The 17087-nt window shown below is 30.6% G+C and overlaps 2 protein-coding genes and 1 long non-coding RNA gene across 4 annotated transcripts; 2 read left to right on the forward strand and 1 right to left on the reverse strand.

Annotated features, from left to right (window-relative positions):
- The first annotated feature begins 4540 nt into the window (after window positions 1-4540).
- On the forward strand, window positions 4541-13797 carry LOC122523883. Its single transcript, XR_006305400.1, has 3 exons — window positions 4541-4734; window positions 12515-12640; window positions 13618-13797. It is a non-coding gene; the product is annotated as an uncharacterized LOC122523883 (long non-coding RNA).
- On the forward strand, window positions 4968-6237 carry LOC122523882 (39S ribosomal protein L41, mitochondrial). Its single transcript, XM_043645829.1, has 2 exons — window positions 4968-5367; window positions 5482-6237. The coding sequence occupies exons 1-2, from the start codon at window positions 5208-5210 to the stop codon at window positions 5829-5831; spliced, it is 510 nt and encodes a 169-aa protein (XP_043501764.1). The 5' UTR covers window positions 4968-5207; the 3' UTR covers window positions 5832-6237.
- On the reverse strand, window positions 6093-16204 carry LOC122523881 (serine/threonine-protein kinase SIK2-like). 2 transcript variants are annotated; one of them, XM_043645827.1, is made up of 10 exons: window positions 15279-16204; window positions 13197-13403; window positions 12966-13112; window positions 12543-12863; window positions 12291-12414; window positions 11958-12169; window positions 11725-11870; window positions 10487-11034; window positions 9976-10394; window positions 6093-9134 (listed from the first exon to the last, which is right to left on the reverse strand). In XM_043645827.1, the coding sequence occupies exons 2-10, from the start codon at window positions 13320-13322 to the stop codon at window positions 9015-9017; spliced, it is 2163 nt and encodes a 720-aa protein (XP_043501762.1). In that variant the 5' UTR covers window positions 13323-13403; window positions 15279-16204; the 3' UTR covers window positions 6093-9014. The 2 variants fall into 2 exon arrangements, with proteins under 2 accessions (XP_043501762.1, XP_043501763.1); XM_043645828.1 differs by lacking the exon at window positions 15279-16204 and adding an exon at window positions 14811-14941.
- Between the last annotated feature and the right edge of the window lie 883 nt (window positions 16205-17087).

Consider the following 17087-nt stretch of genomic DNA (forward strand, 5'->3'; position numbering starts at 1 on the left):
TTCTCTAACGGGATACGACATAAATACTTGCTAGAGACGCTCTTTCTGTGCAATTTATTATTATATTACAAACAAAAAAATAATAATAAGTAAATAAGTTGTGCGTTGTAAGGGATATATTATGAGAGGGACGGTATACAAAGAGAAGAGAGACTGGGCCTATGGCAGGTAAACAAAATAAAAAAAAAGAAATGATCGTGTTTTCTTATGTAATTTTTATTTATGTATATATATATATATATTTTTTTTTTTCTTTTCTCTTTCCATTCGTTTCATCTCCTCGTTTTTCTTCCTTCGTTTATTTTTTATTCGCAAGGATAGAAGATAATTATATGACGTGTCATGAGAAAATTGTATATTTGATAAAATTGTCGCTTGCACATACTCCTCGGTATGATGTGTGTGAAACGTTTATTCGTTTGAATAACTTGACAAATTTTATTTTTTAAATATTTTGTTGTTTCAAATCGTGGTACAAGCAAAGAAACATTGTCACTCGTTTAGCATATACATATATATATATAAAATTAGAATAAAAATTTGTTAATATTGCGATCGATTTGCACGATCAATTCACATTGATAAATTGTTTGTAGAAAAGAAAAAAAGAAGTAAGTGCGCTCGGTAAGATGTAGTTTTTATTCTATATACTTTTGTAATCATACAAACAAATAGACAAACATGCAACACAGGCACACAACACACACTCGTCGCGTATATTATTAAATGACGTATGTATATATAATATATATATATACGTCCTACATTTAATATATGTATATTATTTTATCTCAAATTGTCAAGAGAAAGAAAAAGAAAGAATGCATGTATACATGAAAAAAAAAGAGAGAGAGAGAGAGAGAAAGAGTGTTTGCAAGTGTGTAATAGAAAAAGTGAAAATAATGAGAGAAAATCTCACTGTGTATTTGTTATATTCCTAATTTTATTATTCTTAATTATTATTATTATTATTAATTAATTAATTAATTATTATTATAATTATTATTAATTCTTATTATTTTGTTTGTTAGATATCATATTCTTGAAATATTTTTCTTAGCATGTTATGAAATAAACACGGAGACGAACTCACAAATGTACAATGAAAGATAAACACAAAACAAACAAACAAATGACAAAAAAAGAAGTGAAGTAAAGTGAAGTAAAGTAAAGTAAAGTAAAGCAAAGTAAAGTAAAGTAAAGATAAAAGAAAAAAAATCTTCGGCTATATCGCCCACGTATAAACGCATATTTAATTGTAATTGTAAACGATAATTGTCTTTTAAGGATTACTTTCAGGATACAATAATTGGAGAGAGAGAAATAGAGAGAGAGAGAGAGAACTAAATATCCTCTTCTCTGTATTTGTCCTGATTAATTAAAAAAAAAAAAAACAACAAAAGGGATTTTCTAAGAGAATCGTGAATACAACCAGCGGTACCCTTGAATTCTACCGCAGTGTAATAATTAAAAAAAAAGAAAAAAAGAAAAAGAAAAGAAAAGGGAAAAGAAAATTTTTAAAAATAATTAAAAAAAATACTAATACGAATAACGAGCGGTATTGGGAAAAAAAATAAACAAAAAGAAGAAAAATAAATGAATGAATAAATAATAATAATAATAAAAAGATGAAGAGAGATGCTGCCCTAAAGAAAAGAAAAAAAAAAAAAGAAAAGAAAAGAAAAGAAAAAAGAATTAAGCGATTTATTTGCTAATCATTTATAATAATATAATGTTCCTAAAGAACTCAAGCGTACACTGGAGGTGACTTCTTTCTCTTGGAAGTTCCTTACGGGATGTACCCTAACGTACAACAACTTAGTGTACGTCCAGAAGCCATAGTGCCTACACACAATAATAATCACACCCCTTTCTGCAATTGTATATAATTAAAGTAAAGAAAAAGAAAAACGAAAAAAAAAAAATACTTATATATCTATACATATATATATATAGGACATATCGTATATATGTTTTTATATATACGTGTATGGATATACATTTAATATACACACGACAAATACACAAACACATACATATTACGAATGTAATAATAATAACGACCCTAATGGACAAAACACAGATGCTGCTAACACCACCATGGTTATATATCGCAAAACACAAATGAAGTAATATCAGTTAGTTATTTTTTATTACCATTAGTTATTATCATCATCGTCATCGTCGATATCGAGAAAGAGAGAGAGAGAGAGAGAGAGAGAATCATAAAGAGAAAAATGAACGGAAGAATGTTAGTTTATATATATATATATATAAATATTATATATATAAATTTCACTTATTATATATACTTATACATATATATAATGAGTAATCACACGCGTGCGCGCGTTTGTGTTTTTGTAGAAATGAAATAAGTTCTGTGTGGACATTGCGCAGAAATGGAATGATTCAAAAACTTATTATTATATTATAATATGTATATTAAAAGAAAAAGAAAAAAGAACAAAAAAAAAAGAAAATAATTATTGACATAATTTTTAAAACGAAGATTTAAATCGTTGGGTGCTTGTTATAAAAAGAAAAAAAAAAAGTATTGCGATATCGTTTTAATGAATTATTTTTTAATAAATCTACGTGTTCGTATAATCGATATATTTTTTTTTTAAGAATTTACTCAATTGACGAAAAAAAATGTGTTTTATTGTTATATATATATCATTCATCTTTTTTTTTAATTATTATTCAATCTCGTTGAACCTGCACAATGTCCGATATGAAAATAACAACCAACAGCAACGAGAGAAAAAAAGAGATGAATTACAATCATACGGTTGAAATTGTATGAGAGAAGATTTATGGATTTTTTTTATTTATTAATTTTTTTTTTTTTCTATATTCTGTGTCTAGTTTTATTTATTTTTTTTTCCCAGTCCCCATTTTTAAAAATCGATTCATCAATGTATACACGTACATTGTGTGAAATAAATCGCAGCAACACGCTTTTTTCATAACGCTTCGTGCAACAAAAGAGAGAAAGAAACAAATAGAAAGAAAGAGAGAGAGAGAGAGAGAGAGATCGTAATAGCGCGTATGAATGTTCCGAGTGTATGAAAGTGAAATTTACACGATCGAAATTTGTCGATCCCCTTTTCACGCCCCTCTCGTCGTTGACACACAACAGTGAAAAGTTTAATCAATATTTTCTATCTGAATATTTACAAGGATATTGCGAAATCTGGATATGTAGGAGCTTAGATAACGATTTTACATATATACATACATACATAAATAATTTAGAAGTCCTCTTACCCCCCTCTTTCTCTAATTCAATCCGCCTCTATCCCAATAAATCCCCGTTTCACCTCTAAGAAGAAGAACCATTACAAATTGATAAAATTGATAAATTTGTTCTTGTACAAAAGTGAACGATTATAATTCTGTGCTTAATTGTAACGAATTATTTCTTCGATGAAAATTACAACACCTCGTATCGTCAGATTTCGTGGCATCTTTTTTTTCTATCTCTCTACGCATACATTATCTATCATAATATATATTTATGATGATAAAAAGAAAAAAAGAAAAATCACCCCGATTTTATTTTTTATCCTAACGTTTGTTCTAACACAAAGTTAATGCATGTGATCGCTTTTAAATCAAATTACGCTTAATATTTGCATTGAAATTTTATTCGAAGACATTTTGGGTTTCTTATTTTATTTTTTATTTCTTGTGTTGACTTTAAAAGAAATTATTGTTACCTTTATTTTGATCTATTTTGCATTTAAAAGAAAAAGGAACAAATAAAGAAATCATAGGGCACTTCTTATCGTCGATCGATTGCAATTGATCGAAATGACAAATCGATTATTATATGACGAATGAAGATTTTTCTCAAGGATTTGAAATAAGATAATCTTTAATGAATGAATATTAAAAAGAAAAAGTTATAAAAAAATAGAAAAATATTAAAAAATTAATAAGCTTGTATAATATTGTGTTATACAAACATTCGTATTTTTTAAGTACTCACATAGATATATGCGTATATATATATATATGCTCTTGAATATTTCAATTAATCAATTTGCATGAAGAAAGTAATGTATATAAATTTAAATGGTAATTTAACAATCTCGAAATTATTTGATAATATTTTATTACGGCGTAAAAAAATATATCAGAATATATATATGAAAATACTTTAGAGTAAGAAGGAAAGTCTGTCTTTGGTAACAATTTTGCAACAAATAAATGTTTTGGTATTTTAATTATATTTTATTTTAAATATTTATCAATTTCTAATCACGTAAGTTCTTCTAAATATTTAAATTATATTAATACATAAATCTATATAAATATACGCACGACATATGCCCCTGAATAAAGGCAACTCGAAATAGATTTACCCCATCGAATCTTTTCCATAGTTACGCTCCTGATACACGTTTCCATAGCAACCATGAAAATATTGGCGCCAAGAACAAGTTTTAGTATAAATCAAACATGGATGCCAATAAATATTTTGTTCCGCACATCTTATACATTATTATAATTAAATCACATTTATTTAATTTAAATATTACATAATTAATAATCAAAGTACGCGTGTACGATACAGTTTTAAAAATAGCGCCTAATATACATCGATATGACATCGTAACTGTAAATCGAGAATTTCGCGTGGACAAATGTAAACAGGATCGAAAACGTTCAGTGCTTCGACCTACCTCAATAATATTTGCATTACCTATCCCAGCACTTCGACGAGTGAGTATTTTTTAATTGTTTTCGTAATTATAAATGCATTTAAATAAATAATTCTTATTAATATTATTCATTTATTTAAAATAAAAGCGTAATACGTAAAATATGGTTAATAAACAATGAATTAACATCATTTATAATTTTCAATGATTATGTTTGTTAACGTTAATTAATTAGCGTTATATTTATGTCATATAATATAAGAATGTTAATCATGATTTTTAAATATTGATAATAATTATAAAAGATTGTTAAAAATCTAACTCCGATAACAGCGACTCGTTGCGGTCAAGTGTGTGATTTTAAAATAGATGAATGAAAAGTTAGGTTAATTCACGATATCGAAATAGATGCATGAAAAGTTTGGTTAATTTAATTGGTATTTTTATATCGTATACGAATTGTTATTATAAATTTATTGTCGTATATCTTTTTATAAATTAAGTTTTAGAATTGTTATTAGTTTAATTATAATTATGGCTTCTCCGTCTTTGATAATACAAAGAGGTATATCAACTTCTTGTATTAGTTATGGAAAGCGTAATTTTCGTAAATTTTTACTTATTAATAAACGTGGTAGTCGAGTTTTTAAAGAAAAGCAAAGGACAGATCCATATCCGGATTATCCAATAGACAGTAAGTTCAGAATTGTTTAACACCTATTGTCATCATTGTCGTCGTCTAATGTTTCAAAAATAATTATTTAAAGTGTACATCAACTTTATTAGATTTGTTATATTCTTTGCGCAGAAAGAGGAGTGAGAGATATAGGTTTCAAAGTGGGACAAAAATTTGTTCGCGTACCAGAAATGATACCGGAGCTTATCGTCCCATCTTTAGAAGGTTTCAATTTGAAACCGTATGTATCATATAAAGCGGAAGTTAGTCAAGGAGAATTTACAGCTAAAGATCTCTTCAACGAGGTATATGCTAAAAAGATCAAAGAGGATTTCGAGAAAGAAGATTTGTATCCTAATGGAGATCCTAAGAATCCTAGTGAATATGAGAAACTTACTCCGGAAGAAGCATTAAATCGTGCCAAGAAAACTGGCACTGATATCTTTTGTGATGGTGTACCGAGTAGCTACATTCGCGAATAGGAGGTAGATATTTCTGTATCATACGGTAGCAAAGAGATGCTATTAAAACATTATCGAAGTTTTAATCTAAAATGCGGTGTTATATTTAATGTTACAATAAATTATAAATAAGTGTATTTCTATAAATATATTTATATTGAATTTAATATTAACTTCTTTGTTGCATTATAACAAAGTGTGAGACTCATGCGTGTTAAATTATAATACGAGAGATTAATTAAATTTCTATACATATTAAGAGATGAAGAAATTAAATCAAAGTTTTGATCCTCATATGTTTTTATTTGGTACATTCTATGCACGCGCTTATACATATGTAGATGATTTATAAACAGTAACTACTGAACTATCATTTGTAACGAATAAAGAAACGAGCAAATATCTATTTTCTCTAGGAGGACAAAAATGGAGTTTCCATATACACCTTTATTAACTCGTGTGTGTGTGTATGTGTGTATGTGTGTGTCTGTTATTATTTATAATATCTTTCTGTATGATGGTAAACTCGTGTGGCAGTCTTAATTCAATAGCAAATCATTGCTCTACCAAATATCGCAGATGTTATTTTATGTTAGACCGTGCATTGCAAAACCAATAATCAATAATATCTTACAAACAGTCTTTTTACAAAGTATATATATAAATACATATTTATATATATACTAAAATTAAAGACACATACTAGCATATATTATCTTGATGCGCATAGAGATGAAATGAATTTTATTGCTGATTACAAATGAATGGAATACATCATTTAAAATGGATCCCAGTTTAAAAATGGAACTACTAATCCATCGCTCCAAAAAGACAAGCTTAAATGGATAGATATTATCTTCTATCAATCAGTGGCGGTTTTAGAAACAAATTTCAATTCCTGAGTCTTACGCATATTTTGTTTGAAGTACTAAGCCTTTTTAGAATGACAGAGTATTTTTTCAGAATTAGGCTAACTTAACGGCTATTGATCGATACACATATCAAAAGACTTTGAGCAAAAGTTTGATTGTTGTTTCTCTTCCTTACTTTTTTTTTTTTCTTTTTAATCATCTTCCTTTGGGTAAAAAATGACAGAAAATTCGAATAGTAAAATCGTTGTTGTCAGTTGTGCGCGGCCGGTATTGCACTCTACTGACTAAAAACTACTAAACTCTAAGATTACGTATTATTTGCATTAGAAAGTGCTGTATTCATATCAAAATGTAAAAACATTTTTTTCGCATTTTTTTTCTTTTTCTCTCTCAATACCATTTCGTTTTACTTATGTATCATCATCATCATCATCATCATCATCTCATCATCCTTCCCTAACAGATACAATATACGATCGTGCAAAGCTAAAAAATTCTATGTAAAAATACAAAAGCTTTGTTTTTAAAAAAATGTACTCTCTGTTCTTTAGATGACATGTTTCTCAACGTCCTCCTTAAAATAATCATCGTTATTTGTTCGTTATTATTTATTATTGTAAAACATATGAAAATGTTTTTGATGTTTTTGAGCTTTGGAGATTTTATATCCGTGGAGTAAAATTGACACCTATTGTTTAAAATATGGAAACATATAAAAAGTGTATATATGCATTTATTCCTTTTTTCTTTCTTCTTCTTATGAAAAACAGTTGCGACAATTAAGATATATTGAATTTAATAATGATTGCCATTAAATTGATCTTTTCTTTATTGTTCAGTGGTGCTCTATCCATCTTTCTAATATCGTATTTATTTATTTTTTTGGAGTTTCTTTTCTTTTTTTATTTCTTCTACTAAGACGAAGCATCTCAAATCTGATTGCTTTGATAACATTTCATGCATGAATTTGTAAAGCACATGTATATATAGATATATATATATTTGTATATTTTATATATATATTTATATATTTTAATGACTTCCGTTAAACATTTTTACAGAATGCAGCACTTCTTTCGTATTCTTATATGCCAACTACAATTTATTACCCACTAGTATTATTGTTTTCTTTATTTATTATGATTATTTCCTAACGATAACGTTATGCACCATTAAAGAAGAGTGGAAGGATTTAAACATATTCTAATTTTTGTACATTCAATATTATTAAAATATTTCTTCTAATTAAAGCAACAACAACGCAACGTTTTAACGAACAATTAGTTTTATTAGTTCTATTGCCATTTCCACTCTCTTTTATTAGTCGAAAAAAAGAAACATTTTAAGTGGCATATGTTTTCTCTCATATTATCGATGTAACAATTTTCATTTATTCTTACAGCTTACAGCTAAAACATGTTTATAATACCTCGTCATTGTTTTTGAACACTTGCGTTCTTCTTCTCATTCAGTGGCAGTAGAGAATATCGTTGGTAACATTTATATGGTGTAGAAATTTAATGAGTTATTATTATCATCATACGTGTAATATAAATAATAATATATTTCTAAAAATAATAAGCGATAGAATTATTCTGCCAGATATAGCCCGATAATAATAATCAACCGAAAGGATCAGAGAGAAGTAACATTCACGAAAGAAGACATATGCCACTTATTTTCCAAAATCAATTTGATTGGTGTTTGTTGTTGTTAATTATCAGTCTATGATATAATTGGATATTCGACTGATCGTATCAGTCATGTAATAAGGCAGGCGCACATGCTACTGTATGACAAAGATTTAGTTTTTCTTTTTTTTGTTTTCTTTTTTTTTTTTTTTTCAAAACCAATTTCAACTCTTAATAATAATTATTGCATTTTGCATAAAAAGATTAACCCTGTACCATTGGATATGATAACGATGATGTATGTATGCTGCGAGTACAGGATAATTTTTAATGTCATATAATATTATGACCCTCGTATTCTACCAAAGAGAGCATATAAAAATCATATAAATTTTTGACATTCAGTAACATGTACTATCCACGTGATTAGAGATTCTGGGTGTGTAAGCTAGAATACAATATTGATTTTTTTTTTTCATAACGTAAAAGCGTTAATTATAAAGAAATATTTAATAAGTATACGTCAAGTAAACCCCTCTCGTCATGCTTTCAAATCTAAGATCAAATATACACAATAAGACTAATATAACATTATGTGGAAAGACTAGGAAGGCAATATTGTTTATTATGGTTGTGTATCTTAATCTAGCTTTACAGACTCAAAATCTCTAAATTATTACTAAATACAACAGGACAGATATTCATTCCATTGGATCCCCAGCATTTTCAAATATGGTTGAATGCGTGTTGTTTGTAGTGGGCCATAAGAAGCCCCCAACACTGCCAGGTGGCAAATATGATGCACCTCCACCTAGTCCGACCTGATACGTTCAAATAGCTGTTAAAATTTTATTTTAAGCAAAGGCACGTGCGCGTACATTATCATCAATATGAATATTTATTGTACTTTATTACATTACGAATTCATATATTCACAAAGTGAACATATGCTAATTAATAATAGTTATAGTAATAAGAATAACAATATATATATATAGATAGCCAAATGATTAATTATAAAAATATACAAAGCACTAAATATATAAACACGGGTAGAGATATAATAAATACAATTTTTACGGCACATTGATTTTTACACAAAAAAGGGATTTGAGAGACCATGCATATGAATTGAAATTAATTTTTGATCGTATAATAAGTAGGCCAACTTAAACTTAATTGTAACTGTTTATTTCCTTCAACATAAATTCACTAAAGAATAACAATTACTGCATAAAGGTGTGCTAATATAATCATTTTATAATAACAATCACAATAATAATAATAATAATAATGATAATAATAATAATAATAATAATAATAATACAGCAAACCGGCAGAAAATCTTAACTTTACAATCTACTACTTTTCACTACTATAAATCTAATTGAAGCAAGTAAGCGGGATCTAAAGCTTTATAGTTTGTAAAAAATGTAAAAATATAATAAGTATAAAACATACAGCCACAAAATTATTTATAGCTGTGTATCACAGTTTTTGTTTACAAAAAAAAAATTAAATAAATTATAGCCTCTATAGATATACATATGTGTATGTATATACTTGCGCGCGTGTGTGTGTACATATATATATATGTATATATATATATATATATATATACTAATAAAATTTTTACATTTTTATTTTTTTTTATAGAATTACCTGTTGACTCCATAATAGCGTCCGTTCAGCTAACTGACAATCTGCAGCTAATCGAGATGGTAAACTCTTCCACCTTTCTTCTTCTCGTTTTCTATCTCTATCAAAATCAGGGTCGACGTGTCCCTGAGATAAAGGTGGTAATATTTGTGTTCTCTGGGCCATTTTATAACTATCTTGTCGCGAAACATGATCGATACGTCTACTAGTGGTATTCGTCGATACTGGAATTGGCGTTGGGCTTCCACCTGCACGGTGTCTGTGATATAAATTTCGTTTCTGTTGTAACATACGTTGTTGTACCAAAAGTTGTAACTGGGTACCAGAATCACCACGCATTTTAAATTGTGGTTGATTTTGAGGTGGCGTCGATGGTGGTCTCAAATGAACAAGATCTAAATGTCCTTTAGCTTTACCAGAATCTGTAATAATATTTATAAAATAAAATAGTCATTTTAAAATCGTAATATTAAAAATTGTAAAAATAGGAAAACAATAGGAGCAATAAACTTGCCTTGAATACTTCGTTGCCTTGTAGTAGGTCTATCACCGCCTCCTTGTTGATAGAAAAGTAATCTTGGTCCACCATCTGATGCTCTGCGTCCTTGGGAGGCTCTTGATATTCTACCAGTTATTGGAGAGGGACTTTTAGGTGGTGGTGGAGTGCAAGAAGGTAAACTACTAGTAAAACAGTTTGCCCCTGTATAATCTGGTGGGCAACCGGAATCAAAACTAGATTCGAAAAGATCGGACGATGAGCTGCCGCTACCACCAGCAAGAAACAATGTCGTTCGACTAGGAGGATCAATAGGATCCATAAGTGGACTATCAAAATGTTGCTGGTAATCGCTTAATTTTCGATTGACAATTTGACTGTCGATTCGTTGGCTGATGTCATGGTCTAGGCCAAGCCTGTGCTCTTCTAATTTAATTTGCGCTTCCCTCAACTCATCGCTACTTGGTCCTTCTTCTAAATCACCTTCTGCACTGCAACAACCTTCATCGGTCGAAGAGCTCGTTGAACTGAAGCGTTTACCTCCCCTGCCTACGTCGTCTCTTGTTCTAAAACAAAGGATGGATATTGATCTGTTATATTTAAAGTTATTATAGAAAATCTTCCATATTTTTTTTATCTCTTGTATTCATTTATTGACACAGGCTTACGTAATAATCTTCTTCTTACCACTACAGCATAAATGAAAAAGATATCATTATCATGTCATTAAAATTGTAATACATCATCAACATATTAATCTTCGTAGTTACAGACGGATGTTAAATTTTAAATAAAAAATAATTAATAGAACTTACAGAAAATCGAACGAAATTAAAATATAAATTAATTTCAAATGATAATAATAAATAAGAACGATAAAGAAAAAGAAAGAAAACGTAATCCATGGCGTTGTTTAAAAATAATCATAAGCAAAATAACAGAACAGAAAAGCAAGAAAAATGAAAGAAAGAAAGTTACCAAAAACAAAGTGACAGCAATGCGCTTCCAATCCAACCTGTCGTGACAAAATCTCTCCAATTTTCTGCACGACCCGCCAATAAAGATCAACGTCCCACTAAGCTATAGCTGGAAATAAAAATTAAAGGATTAAACATGGGGTACTATTTTATACATGATTTTCTTGAGACTGGCAGGATTGGAAGTAGACTTCTCTCTCTTTCTCTTTATCTAATAGCAGCATTAAAAACAAACTAATGTCTTTGTTTTTTTTAATTAAGAAAAAGTTAGAAATATACCTTGACTTGAATTTATCTTCTTTTGATCTAGCAACTGTGGGCCAGCAAATATTATTCGTCGTACTGGTGACACGATGTTGCTTCAATCTCTCAAGTAATAAGAAATAAATAGCAGCGTGATGATCGTAACTGCTATTTCCTAATGACTGTTGAAAAAGAAAAATAATATTATTAGTAATAATAATAATAGATGATAATAATATATTTTATTAATTGTATCTTTGAGAATTTACCTGTCTAGTTCGTGTAATATCTATGCCTAAACTATGCATAAGCCGAAGTATTTGTTCGTTAGGTTCTTGAATAGATGGAGATGATCTAGTTATAATAGCAGAACAAACAGTATCTGCTGAACCTGCCATCCAACGATGCCTTTTTATTTGTGGAATTGTGTATCGTTTTGCAGGTTCCAAAACTAGCATTTTACGTATAAGACTCTCGCAATCTATGAGAGAATAAAAATGAAAAAAATGTTACATATATACATATATAAATCGCGATTAAAATCGATTATAAAAAAAATGTAGTAAGTAATTGAAGTACACGTATATAATATAATAATGTACCTGTACTCATGAAATATGGAATACGAAATCTACCGCTTAACACGCGATCTCTTAAAGATTGAAGTGTAGATCCATCAAAGGGCAGTGCACCACATACTAATACATATAACACGACGCCTAAGCTCTGTAAAATTATTAAAAAACATATATATATATAATTACGTTTTTTCCTTATTTTTTTTTAGTGAACATTATCTAATAAATATATAATTTTTTTATTTCAGATAAAAAGAAGAAGAAATAGATACATACCCAAACATCAATTTCTGGACCAGCGTAATGTTTTCCTCTAAATACTTCTGGAGCAGCGTAAGGAGGGCTTCCGCACCATGTACTCAATCGCTCTCCAGGTGCGAATCTATTGCTAAAACCAAAATCAGCAATCTTAACGTTCATTTGAGCATCTAGGAGCAAATTTTCAGCCTTCAAATCTCTGTGAGCTATGCCTGTCGCATGGCAATATTCAACTGCAGATAGGATTTGGGCAAATGTTGCCCGTGCTCTTGGTTCTCCCATTCTTCCATATTGTGCTATGTAATCGAATATCTCTCCTTTACTTGCATATTCACATACCTAAATAAATAGAAAATATGTTTTTATATTTTATTAAACACATTATTGGCTTAAAGATATATAAATATTATATTATAGAATATATTTTCTATTTCTTCTTACCATATATATCATATTTTTAGTTTCCATAACTTGATATAATTTAACAATATGGGGATGTTCTAGTTGTTTCATTATTTCAACTTCCCTATAAACTTTTTCTAGATTAGTAGGATCTAGTTGAGTCTTATCGATTATCTTGATAGCCACCTAAAATAAAAAATACAAGTTATTGCATAATTTGTAAATAATAATTATTAAAAATAATGAAACGATAGGAACTAATATATGTACCTCTGTTTTGGTGATTCTATGCCTAGCTAATTTTACTACGGCAAAGTTTCCTTTACCGATAGTTCCTTCTATATCATAGAAACCCACACGGATTTGCTTTTTACCTTGGCTAGTTCCGGTATCCATTTTTATCAAATATTTTTCTACCGTTTACAAGTGAACAATATTTTGGATACTGTCAATCCTAAGCCTTTATTCCTTAGCGATCTAAAACATAGATAAAAAACAAGACTAATTACCAAAATGAATCATAATAACAAAATTCTCATTGCATTAAACCAACAAAGATATCGCAGAACAAAAAAAAAAAGAATCATTCATAAAACAGAAATGCATTGAAATAAAGGAACTTTCAATTTATTCAAAAAATGTTCAAACTCTGGAATGGTACGTAACAAACTCTTTATCTTTCTCATTACAGTTAGATGACATCGACGGTGGCAGTCTTTTCAAAACTGATCATTGTGAATGAGAACGCGGAGGAAAGAAAAGAAAGAAAGAAAAAGAAAAAGAAAAGAAAAAAGAATTCAAACGAGATGAGAATGGAAGGTGATCATAAACGTGCAAGTAAGAACTGGCACGAAGAAGAGCAAAGAACGAAGAAGAAGAATCTTGAAACTTGAAGTAGAGGAAAAGGAAGTATATCTATGTCGAGAAAGTGATTCAAAAAAAAAAAAGAGATAGAAGTAAAAAAAGAAAAATGAAGAAATGTCGAGAAGATAAGTATCTCATGGACTAGACATTCTTCCTCGACTTTTACAACATGGATAGCCTGGAGATATATAAAACCGCGTTTGTCGTTCGGGTTTCTTTCTTTCTCTCTCTCTCTATCTCTATCTCTCTCTGTTTCTATTTCTTTTTCTCTACTTCCGAGACACCCCCACCTTTATTATTTCGCACGTAAGTACTACATATCTCTCTTCTCGAGTTAGCTCGAAATTACGTGCTACCGAACAGGAGATGGACCTTTGACGTATATACACCCAGTAAGTAAGTAAAATCAACTGTCGGAGGTTACAAGAAAAAAACCAAGAATATAGGATTATTTTTTTCGTATATATATATATATATTTATAATATTATCTCGTATCGTTTACGATTGAGTCGTATAAATACAAAAGGAAGGGGAAAGAAAGGGGGTGGTAGGGGGATCGGAAGAACGATAATTAATTAAAAATAAATCGATATGTTACATGAAATATAAAATATATATATATTCTAGCCAATACGTTCGTGCGCGATTTCTTAATCGTGTTGCTTAAAAAAAAAAAAAAAAAACAAATTCTCTTTCAAGAGTATAATTAATTAAAACTAAATTGCCATCCCGTAAAAAAATTTATTAAAATATTATTTGTAACGATTTAAAAATGATTTAAATGTAAAAAGTAATATTTAAATAAAAACAAAAAAAATCGTACGAACTTATTGGCCAACCCAATGTTTTATAAAAAATATTATTGCAGCTATGTATAATATAAAAAAAAAAAAAAAAAGAAAGAAAGAAAGGAAGAAAATTGTTTAAGAGACTAGACAATAGGAGTGTGCATGGGATGCAAGGAATAAAGAAAGATCGAAGAAGAGAGACCACCCCTTTCTCTCCTTCCCTTTCCGTACCTTCCTCTTTGTCGTCCTTGTCTTTGGTGTTTTAGGACGAAAGAGAGTGGAAAGGTCGGCGCTCTCCTCTTTGCCGGATAGACGTTGTGTCTCTCTCCGCAACAAGTACGGCAAGTATTCGTGAGTGACGTCATGGATCGAGGACTACCCCTCGTACGTATCTATCGACCTATGCCGATCGATAAACGTCGGCGGTCTTCAATAACGATATATATCGGCGAGAATATGAGAGAGAACAAGTAATATTTGAAGTATTTCAAATAAAAGAAAGAAAGAAAGAAAGAAGAAGCAGAAGAAGAAGAAATAGTAGAAGCGGTAGTAAATTTAATATACAATTTAATAACGCAAATTACATTTAAAAAAAAAAAAGAAGAGAGAAGAAAAAGTGAACTAATCTCATCGGATCAACGTTAATAAAATAATACGTCCGTACGAAAGGAAAGAAAAGAAAAGAAAAAGAAAACTTACTTTAGAAGCCGGTCAATGAGACCATCCAAGTCTATGAGGATTTACGTCGTTAATTGTTTTAGGATGAGGATGATAAGTATTGTAATAGACGTTGGTATCGTCGACCTCGAGGGGTACGTCGTACCGGGAGAACAGTGCCATCGGTAGAGACGTCGCCCTTTTTTATATATCTCTATCTTTTTAGATATCCCTATACTCTTCTCTTTCTTTCTTTAACACTCTTTCTTTTTTATTTTCCTTCTCTCTCTTAGAAATTCTCTTCGTCGGTCACGGAGATGTGCCGTGACCGCACGCGGTCCGCGTTACTCTCGTGACGGCACGGCGGTTCGATACCGACTGACCGGCAGCCATCTTGCCACCCCTCTGCACTCGGCGCTCCCACTCGACAGTTTTCACGCCCGCTACCCCTTTCCTCACCACTACTATCAACCAACCATCACCACCACCACCACCACTACCACCACCACCTCTTACTCGTCACCCTTCTCCTTCTCTTCTCTCTTTGTCTTCCTCTTCTTCTACCCCTACGCTTCATCCAACACATCTGCATGCATGTAGATATCGTATATGTACATATGTATGTATGTATGGATGTGTACTTCACTCTACGCGCCCGCGAAGCCCCGGCCATTCTTAGCGAGCGATGCCGCCGACGCGTTTCCCCCACTCCTCCTATTTCTTCTTCTTCTTCTTCTTCTTCTTCCCCCCCTCTATCGTCGCCGCCACCGCCGCACCACCACTTCTTCTTACCGTGCATCCTCCCTCCCACTTCATTCCTTCTCGAGGCATCGTCCCGTTCACGCGTATAATACGTTATCTTTGACGATTGACGTCAACGTACGTTGTACGTGCCACCACCGCCGTTCTTCATCATCCTTTTTTCTTATTCGTATTCTTGTTCTTCTATACTACTTACTACCTGCTACTACCTAACTACTACTATTACTACTACTGCTACTATTATTATTATTACTCCGCTGCTACTGTTTCTTTTTTTAAGTCTTATTCTTCCTTCTTTTCTTCCTCTTCTTAGGTTAGTCATATATATATATATATGTATGTGTCTTCTTCTTCCCTTCCTCTCGGTAATTGTTCATTCGTATAATTGAATAGCAAATAGCTTCGCACACGTGCTTCTTCGCACGTCACTATCCGATTATTCACATTCTTTCTTTTAGCCCCTTGTTCTATTATTTCTTTTCTTTTTTTGTCTCTTCTCTTTTTAACGAGTATTCTTACGTTTCCATAACCTAACATTCCGTGGGAGTTAAAGTTAATATTTTAAGGACTCGTAGATTTTTACGATTATACTTGTATAGTAGGTATTCATTTATTTTATTATATTTTTTTTCTTACGTTTAAACTCTGTAAATTGTATTAATTATACACACACGTGTGCGCGCGCGCGCGCGTATGCGTTATGTTAGAGAAATCGATCTTACTGGGGCGAATATAACCAATGTAAATGCATATATGGGGATGTATGTATGTGTAATGTATATAGAGATATATATCTTAGGCTAAGTTCACGGTGTTGTAAACTTCACTCCGTAGCCAACTTCTCAACGTCGCTACGGGGGCCATTTAACGAGTTCGTCGAACGTCGCTAACAATACGCGTCATCATGAAAATGCAAAAACACAATTGCAAGAGATGCAAACGGTTGGTAAATCTTGTTATCTCTTATTCGTGCTATCTTATCGATCGTAAATCTTCCATGAGGTGCGAAACTACGTCAATGTTAAACGTCAATGCTTTCCTTTTTTTTCTTTCTTTGCACTGTTATCTCAATCTTATTGTTAGATGAAA

This window comes from Polistes fuscatus, unplaced genomic scaffold (assembly GCF_010416935.1).
Source record: "Polistes fuscatus isolate 324 unplaced genomic scaffold, CU_Pfus_HIC Scaffold7, whole genome shotgun sequence".
In the NCBI taxonomy this organism is placed as follows: domain Eukaryota; kingdom Metazoa; phylum Arthropoda; class Insecta; order Hymenoptera; family Vespidae; genus Polistes; species Polistes fuscatus.